Source organism: Notothenia coriiceps, unplaced genomic scaffold (genome assembly GCF_000735185.1).
Source record: "Notothenia coriiceps isolate Sejong01 unplaced genomic scaffold, NC01 NC01_scaffold00002842, whole genome shotgun sequence".
NCBI lineage: Eukaryota > Metazoa > Chordata > Actinopteri > Perciformes > Nototheniidae > Notothenia > Notothenia coriiceps.
This window is the reverse complement of record NW_011335543.1, coordinates 161,656-179,576: the sequence shown is the minus strand read 5'-3', so window position 1 is coordinate 179,576 and position 17,921 is coordinate 161,656. Positions and strand designations below refer to the sequence as shown.

The window sequence follows — 17,921 nt, the reverse complement described above, 5'->3', positions numbered from 1 at the left end:
AAGGTTAGGCAGACGGTTTAAAGTCTGCAGTCTTTATATTTTTTACTTACATTTCCAGATTTTAATGTTTCTCACAGGTTTTTAAAGGTGTACTTTGTAACATTTCCTCATTAAAAAGTCTAAACCTTTCTAAACCTATAAATATTTGTTGTATAATAATAAATAATGTATAACTCACATTATACCAGATGTTTGCAACCATTTTCAAACCTAGTGAAATTTGTAATTACATTTAGGATAACACTTTATTTTAGCATTGTGCTTTTGTGCCAGAAGATATTTTGATTTATGATGTTTTAATCTATGTTTTAACCATACACTTTTCCGATCTTTGTGGATTCTAATGATATATTTTAACTTTTAGTCATTGGACTTCCAGAAGTAATCAGAGAAACAAGCCAAGCTAACATTGGCCCTCAGCTCGTGTACCCCTTCTATGTTGTTCCTGCTGGAAAAACACTGATTTGCACGTGAAAGTGTTTTAATAAGTGTATTACCCTTTTTTTAAATTATTATAAAGCCATTTCTTTTGGGGAGGAGGAGCCCTGTGCGGATAATTTGTCTGCTTTTTTTACAATGAAGTAATCCAAACTGGGAGAAGCAGTCTGAAAGTTGGTAAAGACAAATAAAAACATAATCCCCCATTTTGTCACGAAACCTATCTATTGTTATTCTTTTGAGTGACAGACCCTTAGTGTTAGAAACGTACATATTGTATGTTTAATTAGTCTATATGAGAGTCTATATTCAATCATGGGTGACTGACTACCATTGCATTATGTGTATAATATTCATACACTAGTCACTGTAGTTGATTTATTCCCTCGAGGTAAACTGCACAGCTGTTTTTCATTTAATTGTTTTTTGGCTATAACCTTTAGATTGTTCTTCTCTGCATTCCCTGTCTTCAGTTTATGTTGTTGTGCCTTGCCTCAGTATAATTGCTCTGCAGCGTGGGCTCCTCAAAAGCTTCTGATTGTAAAAACCTCAGAAAATAAAAAGCTCCTTTTAGGTCGTCTGAGTCAATGTATTTGTCAAATTGTTTAGAGCAAGAAAGAGACAACCAGACTGTGATTGCTGTGGAGGGGACTCAACCTTTTCTGTTGAGTTTTTTTCTCCACCTATTCCTCTTCACTCCCTTGTGCTATAACCGCAGGAATGGTGTTTAAATCTTAAGCCTAGAGCTGTAAGCACACACCCCTTTCCGGCACCCCCCACCCCTGTCACACTCAAGTGGTTATTTTTAGTCTTGGGGATGCAGCGCGCTCTGCCCGCATCCGGCTGCACAGAGAGATTAATGGAGCACAAGAGAAAGAGATAGAAAGGGAGCACACGTGCATACTCGCCTCATGGCTTGGAGCTTGTAGGAGCCAGTGATTGAGTGAGAAGGAGAGAAATCAACAATGACTGGTGGTGATGGTGAGGAGAGGGAGAGTGTTAGCGATGTGCATCGGTAATAAACTCTCTGTTAAATGCAAATGAATTGGAACGCCTCTTTGTGAAATGACTTACAGTATATTCAGGGCTTCCATGGAGAATCACTCTCCTTAGGCGCAACAGCCTTGTCAGCAGCTAAAGTATCAGGATGTGTATTTGACTGTATTTTGAAGTTGGCACCCAAGCACATGCTCCACCACACCACTTACTCCGCCACCTGTCTCATGAATACCAGACTGATATTTCGGTGATTATCACGCAAGGGTTTGCTGGGTTGATGCTATTTTTAGAAGCCAATTTGTCTACGATGATTACCGTGCTTGTTCTGCTGTCACTGACTAAGAAAGTGACTAAGTGTGTGTCTCTTCATCAGCATTACTTTTGTCCCCCTAATGTTGGTTTAATAACAGGGAGCTCTAAGTATTTACTTATTTCAATTTAATGGAGTTTGACTGTGGTTCATACATGTATGTGTTTTCTTGCAGAAATTCACGCATGTTTAGATAGTTTAAGGGCTTGCTGTCAAAGTCTAATAAGATGCATTGAGCTTAGTCCCTGTGTTTCTTTCCTGAAATGTAACTTCAGTGAAAAGAGGCAATCAACAGGGATTTAAAAAGAAAATAGATTCTCTGAATATTAATACCTCGCTGCTGAACATGGGGACGCTGGGCATCAGCAGGGGGTCGGATTGATAAATAATGAGTATGCCGTTGACGTCAGTGTGGTTTAAAAAGTCAGTCTGGTGCCTCCAGAGGTCCCTGCGTGGACGAGCTGGCAGTGGCACCTCAACAGAGCCTCGTCTGTTGTGTTAGACAAAAAGCAGCACTGCTCTGTCTTTTATCCACCACCTCCTGTTGTCTACTATGCAGGAATACATTCACATGCATCATTTAGAGAGGACCAGGCATGTGGCCACTCTCTCCTCCCTGGCATCAGCTTCTGGCCCTGTGACTCAGAGATCCTGACATCTCCTACTGAACGGATGCAGTCTTTCATATTGAGATTGTGGCATTCTGATCAAAGCGGATAGAGGAGACCAGGCTGAGAAGAGCAGATCGCCTCCTCTTTTAAAATGGCAGGCTACTATGATTTACCGGACAACTAAGCTCCTGTTTACATGAGCTACAGGCACAGGCCTTGCTGGACTGCATAGGTTAGATTCACCTCATGCATATGCTTAGAAAAGCTTTTGAGGATTCACTGAATATTATAATTGAAGCGTAAAAATCTTCTTTCCAACTGTGACATTAACATGTTTGGAAATGTGACACAATAGCTCAATTCTTTCATACTAAGACTAACTTCTTTTTTTTTGTTTCTATTCATTTACAGTGAAGAAAGGCAAGCTCGATGGACCCCAAGGTGAGTTTGGACCCTTGGATGTCACCTGGATTGTTAATAAGAGACACACAAAGGAACCTGACTAATGGTATTTGTATGTTATTCTTTTACAGAGAAATTTAACACATACGTGACACTGAAGGTGCAGAATGTTAAGAGCACAACCATCGCTGTGCGTGGCAGTCAGCCATGCTGGGAGCAGGACTTCATGTTGTGAGTGCTCTTCTTGCCAACCTTTTATCTCACCATGACTTTCCCACTGTGTTGCCTAATTGGCGGATAGACAGTGCTATTTAAAATCTATTTCTTACTACACACCTCTTCCTTCTCTCCGTTCTCCTTTTGAATAGCACACGTGGTGCCAGCTTGGCAAAACCTTGCTTCCTATTGTCCCATTGAAGTTAGGCAGGAGGCAGAGAAAGGCTCACAGACTGTACATATATTAAAGTGTATGTGAAGGAGGCTTTCAATTGAAAAAGGAGGATTCAGTTGAGCCATGATTTTGCAAAACACCCCTCATCACCCAGTCAACTAAAGACATTCAGGTTGCATTGTGATTCATTTGGGCCCTAGGTATTGACAAGTATTTAATAACGCATGAAATAGCAAATACAGTTGTTTTTGATGATTCTGGACCGTGTTAAAGAAGTGCAATACTGAATGGGTGGAGTACTCTTTTAAGTATATTATTCCATATACACCTCAAGCTCTAACTTTGATGGAACAGCAGTTTTTAGTTTAAACATATCTTTTGTGAAACTATCAATAAATCATGCAATATCTTTGTGGCTGTAAGTTTAGTTGACATAGTTCCAGAAAATCTACATGTAGTGTCAAGATCAGTTGTTAGCTGCATTCCAGATTAATATATAAATAGTTCAAATATAGGCTCTAAAAAGGGATGCATACTGTCAATTCACATGAAGGAAGGTGTCACTTCAGGCTCAATTGAGCACACAGATGTTGTTCAACACTGAGGAGCACGGTCAGCTGTGACATTTATACTTCCTAAAAGGAGTTATTTTTGCCCTCTTCCTCTTGCTTCCTCTCTTCCTCACTCCCTTACTCCCTTTGAAGACTGAATGGATGACATAACACCTGCTGCAGCAGAGTTCACACACACACACACACACACACACACACACACACACACACACACACACACACACACACACACACACACACACACACACACACCGTGTAGAGGGTTTCTCTAGGCTTAATTGCACCTCATAACTCCAGGAAGTTGACTGAATTGGGGAAGAAACAGCCAAACACGACAGATACTGCCTCTATGTTTATTTATTTTACCTTTAGGGAAGCAACACACCATTTTGTGATTTGCCAGATTACCCCTTTGGCTCTGAAGAAAACAGAAGTATCAGCTTTAACATCAAAGCTGTGGTTATTATTAGCTTTCACTTAAGACAGCCAGTGGGCTTGGGAAGAGGCACAGTGTGACAATGAGCAATGCTTACTGATCTGATAATCTGCAAGTCAGATTTGTAATCACTTTACTAAGCCTGGCTTCTGCAGACCTTAGTGATAGTTGTGGGGGAAACTTCTGAAGCAATTGGAAACAGGACTCAGAGAGACGCGAGGAGAGCTTTGATGGCAAACACTGACGGTTTATTTGGAGCTTCGGCCGGAGAATTCACAAGACATGTCATGAGCCACGAGTTGACCACAGATAGAAATGCCAAATCAATTCTAGGTGGTCTCCTCTCTGGTAGGAGGTTTTAACTAGTTCGCTGAGGGTAATCAACATTCTTCAATAGATAGACTAAACAGCTGAGGACACTGAATTACTTTAGTTGTCGGTTATGGTTCGAGGTCATCTACACCCCGAGAAGGATGTGTTCCAAGTGTCCCACAACATATCTCTGACCGAGAGTTGCCCGGTCTTAAACTGGTAACAACAACAAAATGCTCGGGCAGCCCTTCGTTAAGGGAGATAGCGGCTGTCCAAGGCTGGGCATCTGCGTCAGAGGGTGAAGGAGACATGCAGGGCAAATTATTCCCTGACAGTAGTTGCTGTATATATTATATTGCTGAGCAAAAAATGGAAATACAAATGGAAAAATGAGGCAGAGTTCATTGTTGTTTGTCATACAGAAATAAAGATCTCCGCTGTTTTTCTGTCTGTGCTCTCTTTTGTATCCTGCCAGCAGCCTAGTTGACAATCACACATTTGTTCCATCTTCATGCAGAATGACTCATTTCCCTCAGCCGGATGAATCATAGTGCACGTCCATCACCAGGTTAAGTGCAGCTTCTGATGGCATAGACAGTATTTTTGTTGAAAGCCCTCTGCACTGAGCTGTCTGTTCGCAACCCTGTCTCCACTTTTTATGACACTACCTATTATTTTACTCTCTTGCCTCTGCTTTTTTCCTAACTGGTTTTTCTTTTCTTAATCCGTCTCTTCTTGTACCTGCAGTGAGATCAACCGGCTGGATCTGGGCCTGACAGTGGAGGTGTGGAATAAAGGCCTGATCTGGGACACCATGGTGGGCACCTTATGGATCCCCCTGCGCAACATACGGCAGTCCAACGAGGTACACACACTCGCGCGTTAGGTGTTATTAGCCAAACTTACAGTACGTGTTAACCAATACTTAATTTGAGTGATTGAATGAATGCAATTACTAAAACTACCGAAGAACATATGGAGACATGTGCCATTAAATGTTATTTTAATAATCAAGGCCATTATGTGAGACTCCGAGAGTGACATATAGCCTGATAATCACACATGGCAAACAACATATATATCATGCAGTGAGTAAAGTTGCAGTCATTTTGTTCATATTCCTCAATCCTTCTTTTCAGGAGGGTCCAGGCCAGTGGCTGACCCTGGACCTGAATGCGGTCATGGCTGAAAATGAGATCTGTGGAACCAAAGACCCGACCTTTCACAGGCTGCTGCTTGACACCCGCTTTGAACTGCCACTAGGTCTGACCTTTCGCCATACTCACATTTATCCAACCTTACCCTGTGCTTCAATATGTCATGTGTTTCATTTATATATTCAAGATTTCTGAATTATGTATGTGTTTCAATAAAATGTAAAAGGAAGAAACCGTCTCATATATGTTGTTTGCTGCAGACATTCCTGAGGAAGAAGCAAGATACTGGGCCAAGAAACTTGAACAACTAAATGCCATGAGAGATCAAGATGTGAGAACTTTTTTACTTTCCACATTCCCATCACTGTCTCCGCACCATCTGTCATCCATATTTCCTCATGTATTTAATCATTCCTTTTCATAGCATTATCTTTCATAATCCCTTTCCTTCTCAGTTTCTTATCCATCTCTTTTTCTTCATTTCCCACACTCTCTGTCTCTCTAATTACATTTATAATAACAGCAGAATTGAAAGAGCCAATATCTCTTAGTGCTGGATCTTAATTTTCTGATGTTTCTTGTTGTTGTTTTCCCCTCAGTACGCCGATCAAGAAGAACAGGAGCGACCACTCCATGCACCGACCACGCAGTGCTGTGAGTGTCACAATACACCTCCTCCTGTTCTGTCCCCCGCTGTGTCCTTTTTATGACTCCTCGTCTGCTCCAGAGAAAGGGATAATACAGGAGGTAGAAATGAGACTGATAGATGGAAGGAGGAAGGGTGGAACGCTGATGTGACAAATCATGCATTAAAGCCTGCCTGAGTAGGATCATTTACAGGTGCTAGATGTCGATGAGTGTTGAATGCGAACTGACATACGATGGGTCAACACCACGCTGACTGACTTCTCTAGTGATGATGATAAAGTGATGAAGTGTGTGTCCTATACATCTGTAGACAGTGGGGTTGAAGGATGGCATGATGCTTGCGTGTGCAGAGATGATAATGTGTGTATTTTCTGCTTTTATTTACTAAGCTGCACCACTGCTGTAAAAACCTTGTGCTTTTCTATTCTCACATACATGAGCTTGTGAAGTCAAACACGTGAATACATATTGACAGCAACATAATTATATCTGCGAGCTACAAATCTTTACATGTTTGTTTACCTGGCTTTGTCGGCTGCGTATGTTTAGTTTGTGTCCCAAACCTAATTTGGTTTCTCCAACCCTTTGTCTCCTTGCAGGTAATTGGAGTCTCTGGGGAGAACAGCAGAGTAAGTTTCATTCATGTGCTTCTGCTAACGACTTGGAGTAATTCTGTATTTATTGTCCATGTCTCACTGAAGGTAATGATCTCCCTGTGTAGTTTTCCATAGAGACCATTAGCTGCCAATAAAATATACGTTTTCTCCAAGCGTACTTTCTATCCATATTCTCCTGTTGGACTTAAAGACGAGCTGGTGGAATTCAAACTAAGCTCCGTGTTGTTTTGTTGAGACACATTCGTTTTTCTAAGAGTGTCATTTCCACTGGGGATGGAAACATTCAGGTTGATTTTATCACTCAAGTGTCGTTGTTTGGACCAAATACCAGATGATAGATGGCTTGAATTCATACAAATGTGGATACACTTATCTGAGTCACCTTCAGTTGTTACGCTTAAACGTGGAAATAATTTGTATGCCCTGAACATTGCCTCTCAGGCTGCAGGCCATTCTAAGATGATAACTTATAAAAAGACACTAGAAATCAATCTATCTGAAGGTATCTGCAAACTCCTATAAAGGAAACTTTTTTCTTTCTGAGAACATCCATTATTATAGAAAGCAGAATTTTTGTTTGCTTTTTTCCTGTTGTTTTGTCGTGGTCCCTGAAAGACTTTACAAACACTGTGTAAAACAACTGACCCATCATTCTCTTATGGTTTCTTATCACTAAATCTTGTTTCCCGTTGTGTTTGTTTGAACAGACGAGGATCAGGACAGCGCCGTTGACGACAGGGACAGCGACTACNAAAAAGGCTTCCGTTCACACGCATTCGATTCATTAACGTGTCCGTTCACACTAGACCGCTGGAAATGCTGGAAACGATGTAGTACATATGTCAGGCCTGTAAGTGGCGCTGCTGCCGCCCGAAATACACCAAAAGCAGCGAAGAAGACCCCGGAGCATGGTTGCCATGGTTGCCCTTCTGTTTATTCTCCGCGGTGGACGGCGTGTTCTCCTGCTGTATCTCTCAGGTAGTCCACCAGCAGATGAAAAACACCCACCTCTCGGCCTCTTCCAAGGAACGAGGGGACCGTGCGGCAGTTTCCGTAAAAAAAATGTTCCGCCGGTCAACATGTCCGTTAAAGTTTAAATTTTCCGTACAAAATTAGGAAAGTGCCAGTCAGAGGTCTTCTTTGTTATTTATTGAGCTTTAAAACAAATTGATAACGACTCTGTTCTCTGTATAATAATATAAGAATATTTAATAAACGGTGACTGCCTCTCTTTTCCTCCCCCTCTTCTGACAGCCCAGCAGCAGCAGGAGACGTGGGGAGAGGGAGGCGGACTCTTTCATCGTTATCAGAAAATGATCATATAGGGCACACACGGAGCCGTTGGACCCCCAGAGCGTTGCGTATGCCGGTCTACCCACCTTGGGACCCGTTACCGTAGTCGTTTATTTCCCCCCCACACACACACAGAACGGAGCAAGGCAACGAAACTTAAAATAATAAGCAGCATTTTACGGCGCGCTATGCATGGGGCCGCCTTGTGGGGTTTAAATATATAAATAAAGTAAATTAAAGGGTGTTTCATGTTGTCGTTGCTGTGAACCTTCTCAATACCTTGGAAAATGCCGTTTAATACTTTTTAATAGCCTTAATTTTCGCTAAATTTGACTTTTAATACTTTTTAAGACCCCGCGAACACCCTGTATTAGAGTGTCTATGTAGCAAGCTATTTGTTGACTCTTCCTTACACTTACAGGAATTTTGGCGATACTTCACCTAATTACAGTCATGCCAAACAAGCAAACAGAAATATGAAGATTTTGAGAGGAGATAGACAGACATTCAGATATTGAATAAATTGCTGTTCTTACCGGGTCTGTCTGATACTCTCGGCTGTACAGCTCATGGCAGTTATTGAAGATGTACTCGTAGGTGGAGTTGAGACAAGCTTTCACACAATCCTTCACCACCTGACTGGCTCTGGGGGGAGACTGGAGCTCTTGAACCTGAAAAAAACACACACAGAATATAAAGATAGTTCAAGTAAGGCAAGGCAAGGCAAGTTTATTTATATAGCACCTTTCAACACAAGGCAATTCAAAGTGCTTTACAAAAATGAAAGACATTAAGAAAATGGCACACTGAAATTAAAAACACTAAATCGTGACACTTCTGAATTGTCTTCAGGTTTGTCCTTACTGCAATAAAATAAAATGCAATAAAATATGATTATTTCCAAAACTTAATTAGGTTTATTTTAAGATTAATAATTTGAACGCCAATTATTTAGTATAGAATTAAATAATAATAATAATAATAATAATAATAATAATAATAACAATACTAATAATAAAACTAGTAATAATAATATAAATAAATAATAATACAAATGGTAATAATAATAACAACAACAATAATAGTAGTGATAATAACAATAATAATATTATTAATTATAATACAATTTATAACAATAATAATAATAATAATAATAATACATTACATTCTGCTTTGTTTTGTTACATTTGATTAAATTCTACATGTGGTATACTTTGAGCAAGTTTGGTACGTGGAGTGTTTAAAATACATCAAAACAGTCTTTGACAGATGTACCTTCATCCTGAAGAAGGTGATACTGGTGAGCAGGTCCACGGTGGACTTGAGGTCCTGCAGCCTCTCAGGACTGCTGGCAGGGAAGTTGTTCTGCAGTCAGACGGAAAAGAAATACAGCGATGCATAACACATGAAATCACATCCATCTAAGTCCACTGTGTGTTTGTGTGGCACGATCCAGCTTAGGAAACACTTATTCCTGCGTGGGTGAGCAGTGTTTCCTGGATGTGTCTGTGCATGCTTCAGGGTGTCAGTCTAATTATCACATCCGCCTGCTTTGTTTGAGTGTTTTTCACAAAGCGTAAGATGAGAGGAAAGAAGAACAGTAGAGAGAAGGAGGTGAGGGGGTTTATTCTTTACCATGCAGTTTCACTACCTAACCACTATTAGTTGTCATCTATTAGGGGTGCAACAACTAATCGACTTAATCGATTAAAATCGATTACCAAATTAGTTGACAACTAATTCAGTCGTCGATTCGTTGGGACGTCATCACGTGTGTTTTACGCGCCGTTAAGCTCCAACGTTATTGACCTTTTTATCGGTACTGGAGACATTTAAAAAATATATGTCATGTATTATTGCTACAAAAACATTATATTGCAGTCTTAGTGTCGCCAACTCGTTTCTAATATGCAAAAAGACAAACAAATGCGTCGATGATGTATTTTCTATCAGACGAGATCTCTCCCCCGGTGCGAGGGGGCGGGGCAGTTTACACACACGCAGCTGCTACATGCAGCAACACACTGCGGAGATAGCGGAGAGAAGGCGCTCCGAGGTGTGGTTAAACTTTACCCGTCTCGATGTGGACAATGCTCGTTGCCAAAAGTGCAATAAGTGTTTAGCATGTAAGGGCGGTAACACGAGCAATTTGTCTAAACATTTGAGAGGGGTCTGCCTGCAGGCCTCCACTCTCAGGACAGTTCCGGTGTAGGCAGGCTCCCATGAAACATTTAGCAAAAGTGCACCACATTCAGACGGAGGAATGCACCGGGTTCGACTGTCTTTCTAGTAGCTCTGTAGCCCCATCCACGAGCAACGTTTCCACGTCAGGTGTTATGTATGCTAGCAGCAACACACGGAGTTAACTCAATTATACAAACATGGGTTAATGATTAGAGGTAACTGAGTTATTTATTTTGTAAAGTTTCAGCTATTCTGTTTACAGTTCTGTCATTCAGATTATTTAATACGATTTGTTAAAACACTGTTTGTTTCTTTTGATGTGAAATTTATTATTATTAATANAGTGATAAGAAACCATAAGAGAATGATGGGTCAGTTGTTTTACACAGTGTTGTTTGCTTTTTTCCTGTTGTTCTGTCGTGCTCCCTGAAAGACTTTACAAACACTGTGTAAAACAACTGACCCATCATTCTCTTATGGTTTCTTATCACTAAATCTTGTTTCCCGTTGTGTTTGTTTGAACAGACGAGGATCAGGACAGCGCCGTTGACGACAGGGACAGCGACTACCGCAGTGAGACCAGTAACAGTATCCCACCTCCCTTCTACACCACCTCCCAGCCCAACGCTTCCATGCACCAGTATCCCATCAGGAACCAGCAGTACATACACTCATACAGCGATGAAATCCAAGAGCTGGGCTACGACACCAGAGCCCTGAGGTAACGAGCACCCTACAGGCACTAAGGAGACACAACTGAGTGGTTTCCTTTTCAAGAGATTAACATGGCAGGATGTCCTAATGTATCAGAAACAGTGAGAATGCTTTTGTCTTTTTGTTGAGACAGGAGAATATAACCCATTTTAAATATGACTTCCACTATTTTAAGAAAATATTTCTTTCATTCAGCATTTAGCCCTGAGACAGCTCAGCCCCAGTGGCTTTGTTTTACTGTACTGTTCATGGTAACATGTCCCACTGTGCTCTCCTCCTCTAGAGAATAACCCTGGCCTCAGTGTATACAAGCGTGCTGGGAGCACAGTTCTTGTATACAGGTCCTGTTTGAAGAGGGCCTTCGTGGTTATCTTTTGTGTGTGTGTGTGTGTGTGTGTGTGTGTGTGTGTGTGTGTGTGTGTGTGTGTGTGTGTGTGTGTGTGTGTGTGTGTGTGTGTGTGTGTGTGTGTGTGTGTCTTTGTGTGCATGTTGAGTGTGTTTGAACATCAGAAACCCCACGGGATCTTTTCGTTGTGCAGAAAAGGAATCTTGAAATAACACTATTTCTTACCCTTGGCAGATGGTTAAATGTCTTGCATTGCTTAGAAAAACTTAAACAGAAAGTTTGACATTTAGATGGGTAAAATACATCTGCAAGTGCTCAACCTCAGTGAGGGGTCTTAAAGGATGAGTACACCATCTTCAAGTCTGTCTTTTAACAGTCAAATATGAACATCAAAAGAGGTTTTTCTTGCTTAAAATTCTCCTTCTGATTAAAGTGGATCCCTTCCTTTGTGCTTCCAGTTTAAGTGATGGGGACAACATCAAGTGGGTATATTCCCAGGACTTTCTAGTGCAGGATTCTCTTTTTGTGTCCCAGTTTCCTTGTTGAGCTTCAGGGGAGGAACAAAAATAAATATTGCACTAAAAAGACAATGGATAGATGAGAGATATACCCACATGCTATAGGTTGTGCAGAACAGTGGATTTCCCCCTCCATCTCTTATATTGAGTACAGAAGGAAGGTATCTTTTAATGGCCAGTATGAACAGAAGGAAAACATGACAGCAAGCAAAAACCTCCCTCAATGTTCATCTGAAAACCAGAGGCTGAGTTTGGTTGGATCTTTCTTTGAAGGGTTTGCTCTGAGCTCTACTGATGCTCCTCTCCCACCTCTCCCCTCTCCCCTGCCTCCCTCCTTACTCCTCTTACCAGACGCAATGATAGTTTAGACTCGGCCACCAACGGGCGCAGCGATATCGACTCAGGCTCAGGGTCGAGCCGGCGCACCAGTCGTCAGTATTCTCTAGACAGTAGGCATTCACTGTCCGATAGGTGGGTCTCTGTACCTCCTCTCCAACTCCTCCTCCTCCTCCTCTACTTTCTCCTGCTCCGGCCTGTGACTCCGTCTCGCTGTGACGTCAGTGGTGGACTTGTCCCGTCCTCCTCGCTCGCTGTGCTTGCATGCATGCGCTCTTACCCTATCTCTTTATATGTATATTCTATACACAACTGTTGGTCCTGCATCTACTATATATGTACTCTGTTCATAGTGAAGAATTGCCGATCAGTATCACAAATGATGAATCATTCCCATTCCTAAACTCTTGTAGGTATTGCGCTGTTGTTTGTTTCTGTATGAGTTATTGACAAGATGTGTGTATGAGTGTGTTGTTTTTTAACCGTCAGCAACAGAGAGGTTCATTATTGTATTATTATTATATCTACCTTATTAACTGGTCATCATCGGACCAAATATTTGTGGTCACTTATACAAAATAATCAGTAAGCTTTCTGGGAAACAGATCCCTTGAGTGTGTGTGTGTGTGTGTGTGTGTGTGTGTGTGTGTGTGTGTGTGTGTGTGTGTGTGTGTGTGTGTGTGTGTGTGTGTGCGCCTGTGTGTGTGCCTGTGTGTGTGTGTGTGTGTGTGTGTGTGTGTGTGTGTGTGTGTGTGTGTGTGTGTGTGTGTGTGTGTGTGTGTGTGTGTGTGTGTGTGTGTGTGCGCAGGGGGAGGGGGCTCTGTTGTTGCAGCAGCATGTTATTACAGCCTCATCCTGTATGTGAGACACTAAGAAGAGCCCTGTCTTATTCTGGGTGTCCCATACTTGTTAATTATACACATTTCATTTTCACTTTTAAGACAGCAGGAGGCTGTCAGCCCAATAATGGGGCTGCAGAGAGGCCTTGACATCACATTTAGTTTATTTTTATTTTCATGTCTTGAGGTTTTGTTTTGAATTCTTTGCTGAGATTGAGGGCTCCTTTGTGTTGGATGAGAGAGAGAGCTGATGGATAGAAAAGAACAAAGTGTCATGCTTGTATAAGTGTTCAAGCCATAATGTATAGTTCTCTCCTTTACTGCTCCACACATTATTGAACCAACATGACTGTAATCAATAGAGAAGAACAAATTAAGTGACTGCGTGTGTGTTTGTGTGTGCATGTGTCTCAAATCTCTCTCTGACTCATGGTCTCTCTCAATAGCCTCATTCATCATCATGAAAACATATTATTCACTATTTATCTGCAAAACATAGACTGTTTTTGTTCTGCTAGGCTGATAAATTATCCTCAACCTCTCCAGGTTCTCAAATAGGATCGGTCTATTTATATAACAAATCTGTCCTCATGTCTTTGCTAATCGTTGGCTGTTGTATGGTGTGTGCTTCTGTATTAACCTGTTTGTGAAGTTTCCATAGTAACCTCACCAATTACTAAAAGATGATTCCCTTTGCAGTCAAATAGATGCATCACTAGTCCAACCCCCCTGCTCTGAGTTTTCTTATTGGTTGGTTTAAAGTCAATCCTTGTTTCCTATTGGTTAGCTGTCTCCCTTCTTGGCCCCAACAGACTTCATTGTTCCAGCCAAATGTTATTGTGTGGGAACTAGTTAACCTTTAATCGCATGTGGGTGTGTTTAAGTAACAGGTGTCTTTATCTCCCCCTCCCCTCAGTCCCACAGACAGTCGTTACGCCTCGTCGGGCGAGTTGAGTCGAGGCAGCTCTCAGCTCAGCGAGGAATTTGTTGCTGAGGAAGGCGGGAGCTTGCGAGGATCGGAGTTCTACGATGAAAACGACTCTTACCACTCCTGCCACTCTTCCGTCAGCTACGGCAAGGAGGGTTCCCCAGTCTGGGATGGGGAGGACCCCCAAGGCATATTATACAGCGACGATGGAGGCTACATCAAAGATGGAGGGGAAGAGGGGGCGCTGTATGCCGAAGAGGATGCTGAGATATACGTGGAAGAAGGAGAGTACACCTACGAAGATGGAGAGGAGATGCCTTTTGAGGAAGATGAAGATATGTATCAGCTTGATGGCACACTCAGTGAAGACCAGGAGCCGCCCTACACCCCCACACCCACAAGCACTGCCCCCACCCTCATGCCCACCTCTGATGGTCTGTCCTCCCCCAGACCTCCACTGGAGAAGCAAGCTTCGTTGCACCAGCAGCGGCCGGTCCAGGATTTGCTCCCCCCCCCCAGCACAGCTTCTAACCTCCTTCCAGTCACGCAGGACGACACGTTGCCCCCTTTCAGTGCAGAACCCTCAAAGCCCCCGTTTGCACCCACCCAGCCTGCTCTGTCAACCACCATCACATCCACCCCCACAACCACACCGCAGTTTCCAGCTCCAGATACCGAGCCGCTGGAGCCTGAACCCAAATTTGAGGAGCCACTGGAGGAACCTCCATCTCCGGAGATTACTCCTGAAACAGAGAGTGCCCCCACGCCTCCTGAACAAAAACCAGAGGAGCCCCCTGTCCCAAGGTGAACACTGTTCATACACTTCCTAGAGGAAGAGTAAAACAAGATATAACTCTCTCCAAATGTCTCACTAACAATAAGAACATACAATATTTGCATTTCGAAAAAGAAACATAGGAAACTCTGGGGAAGTGGTAGAAATAAAATAAAAAAACGTTTAGGTCCTGTCCAGATAAACCAGCGCCATTCTAATAATACAGCAAATAATCATTTAAAAAATGATTATTTACATTTTTAATCATCATGTTTTCTTGTAGAAGGTGTGCAAAATCAACGTAATGCTGCTTGATGCTTTTACTTTTATTAGTCAATGAAAGTTCTCTCAGAGGAAAAAAAACATGTACATTCACTTTATTATTTTAAAGAGCACATACAGGCACATGAATAACGTTTATTTTATACGTTGTTCCTTCTTTATTCATTCTTCAAGCTTCCCAAGGAGGGAAATCATGGAGCCTGGTCTTGCCAGAGCCAAAGCCAACTGGCTGCGACTTTTCAGTAGAGTACGACTACAGCTGCAAGAGGTACAATCTGCGTGTGTGTGTGTGTTTCTGTGTTTTAATGTACCTTTGTTCACATAGCAGGGAATGTAATGCCAGATAAATGTATAGTCTCGTAGGATTGGGTAATATGTTTTCTGTTGTTGTTGCTCTGGTTTAATTCACTATTCTCTAGTATTTGAGCTCACTGACTTGTTGCATCAGTCCCTGCATGTTACTCTTACTGTGTTTTTTCCAGCTTTTGTTGACTGTTCCACCTTTTCCCCAGTTTTTGGTTATTGTTGTGAATTATTTTGTCTTGTGTTTAATAGTTTCTGTTCACCCCTTGTACTGTTTTGCCATTTCATTATTTTCTTTTCAGTTGCTTGCCACCCTCGTAGCGATTTGCATGTAGTCCGGAGCAGATGCTCAGGTGGGTGTGGCCATTAGTGTGAAAATCAATGTTATTCATATTTTATGAACCCTGTGCGGCTTATAGATATTTATGGGGAGTAAAGCAACACATGGGAAGTCACAGTATGTCTGCTCAGTGTCATTTGTAAGCATGGCATTACCAATACCAATCATGATCTGTTCGTAGGTGACCTGAGTATCAATGCTGTGTATCATTCTTTAAACAAGCAGGCAGACAAAGAACATGTCAATAATAGAGCATATAGAATTATTGTGATTGCATGGATCACCATCTATTTGTAAACTTCTTTGATGCTTAACACCCCTTTTTTCCAAGTTTCCAAGGTATACCACTGTTGTATTATTCATTTGTGAATTCAGGGAACACTTGCATTCATTGGCAACCACTACCAGTGACACTTACAAGAAATAGTGCTTTTGGATTAGGAATACCACGAGTCCCTCCCAATTTCTTTGTTCTCAGTATATAAAGCATTATAGAGAGTACTATAATATGCTATGCTTCCCATTTTCCCAGCCACAGCTCTAATGGCACCCTGCTTGCTTCTTTTCCGCTTCTCATCTTTCTCTTCTCCTCAGGCCCGGGGAGAAAGTGTTGGCATTGCCTCTCTGCTTTTATCAGCAGGGTAAGTAACCATGACGCTGTTACTACTACGGTCATTGAAAATCTATAATTCACAAAGTGTAAAAGCAAGCTCATGGCTTTAATGCCTGAATGCATTTATTGTCCAATAGATTTGTTGTGTAGCTGAATCCTGCTCTGCTCATGTCTTGTCTCCAGGATGGGTGGCGCTCTCTATAGCATTGACAGCATGCCAGACCTCAGGAAGAGGAAAGCTATGCCTCTCGTCCGAGATCTGGTGAGTTTCTGCACTAATCTCTTTATATTTCCCAGATGAAGAGTCTCACATCTCCCCAGTCCATCTATCGCTCAGATCGCAGAGAGAATCCCCCGTGTTCTCATCTTATTCTCTTTACCTCATTGTTCTTTTCGTTTATTCATTCTTTTTCTTTTGACTTTGATTTCTCACAGTTTTTTAGCCCACTGCACTACATGGACTTTGCCGAAAAAACAATATATCGAGGGCGAGCTGGTTTCCTCTCATTGACAGTGATGTTTGCTAGATGCTGTCATACTGTATAACAGACCTTTCATTACCAGCTGCTGCCATCGTCCCCATGCCTCCCTGACACTGCCTCCTTAGGGGTAACACAGAGATAAATATAAATCCTCTTGAGAAAACTGTAACACATCGAGTCTTTCCCTTAGAGTTTATTGACCTAGCCTGAGCAGCATTATCCATTTCAGTCTTTAAGAAGATGAGACCAGGCTTTCATTTTCTAAGAAGGTGTAGTCTAATAATATAGAAAAACACAAAGTTTTAGGTATTCAGAAAGAAAAGTAAAACAATAAACTTTAAAGTGATAGTTTCACATTTAAGGAAAGCCCCTTTGTTGCTCTCTTACTGAGGGTTAGAACAGAAGATAAAATGTTCTGCAGGTCACGAAGCAGGGGAAACAGCCTTTAACGTGTTGCTACGTGTCATGTTACACTTGGTTTTTTGTGCAAATTAAACCAATTAGAAACAACATACTAATTGGTGATCTACAGGGGTGATGCTAAGTAGATTTGTAGTAACTGCAGACAGAGCAGTAGGCGATAGATTTATATTTAACGTTAGGAAGAGAGTGATTTCAATGTTCTCTAACTCTCGTCAAAAAAGCAAATAAGTAATTTGAGAAAATGTGGAACAATTGATTTGATCCAAAAACACCTTCTTTAGTGGAGGCTAGTGAAACAGAAGGCAGTCTAGAAATAGGACAGCAATTTGGCTCTTTATCATAACTGCAGGTACACCTGTTCCTCTTCCTCTCTCTGTCTCCTACTTTCATGCACACACACACACACACACACACACACACACACACACACACACACACACACACACACACACACACACACACACACACACACACACACACACACACACACACACACACACACACACAACGTGTCTTATGTAATTGATCATACAGGGTGAGGTCCTATCTTCATGAAATGCAAAAGGATGCTACTCAATAAACATATACAATTCTCAAGTTTGGTTGCAGCTGCTCTCGCCTTTAAGTCTCCACATCTGGCTAGGTTCACCCT

At 41.8% G+C, this 17,921-nt stretch overlaps 1 protein-coding gene across 1 annotated transcript in view; it reads left to right on the top strand.

Moving 5' to 3' along the window:
• LOC104940955 (protein unc-13 homolog A-like) overlaps nt 1-17,921 on the top strand; it is a 69,414-nt gene that overhangs the window by 2,598 nt on the left and 48,895 nt on the right. Inside the window, exons 2-14 of the mRNA XM_010765976.1 lie at nt 2,770-2,799; nt 2,892-2,991; nt 5,219-5,336; nt 5,611-5,734; nt 5,889-5,959; nt 6,228-6,282; nt 6,876-6,905; nt 10,896-11,091; nt 14,040-14,855; nt 15,283-15,376; nt 16,346-16,392; nt 16,548-16,626; nt 16,800-16,860. Coding sequence (XP_010764278.1) covers nt 2,770-2,799; nt 2,892-2,991; nt 5,219-5,336; nt 5,611-5,734; nt 5,889-5,959; nt 6,228-6,282; nt 6,876-6,905; nt 10,896-11,091; nt 14,040-14,855; nt 15,283-15,376; nt 16,346-16,392; nt 16,548-16,626; nt 16,800-16,860 — 1,821 coding nt within the window. The remainder of the gene's footprint in view (nt 1-2,769; nt 2,800-2,891; nt 2,992-5,218; nt 5,337-5,610; nt 5,735-5,888; nt 5,960-6,227; nt 6,283-6,875; nt 6,906-10,895; nt 11,092-14,039; nt 14,856-15,282; nt 15,377-16,345; nt 16,393-16,547; nt 16,627-16,799; nt 16,861-17,921) is intronic.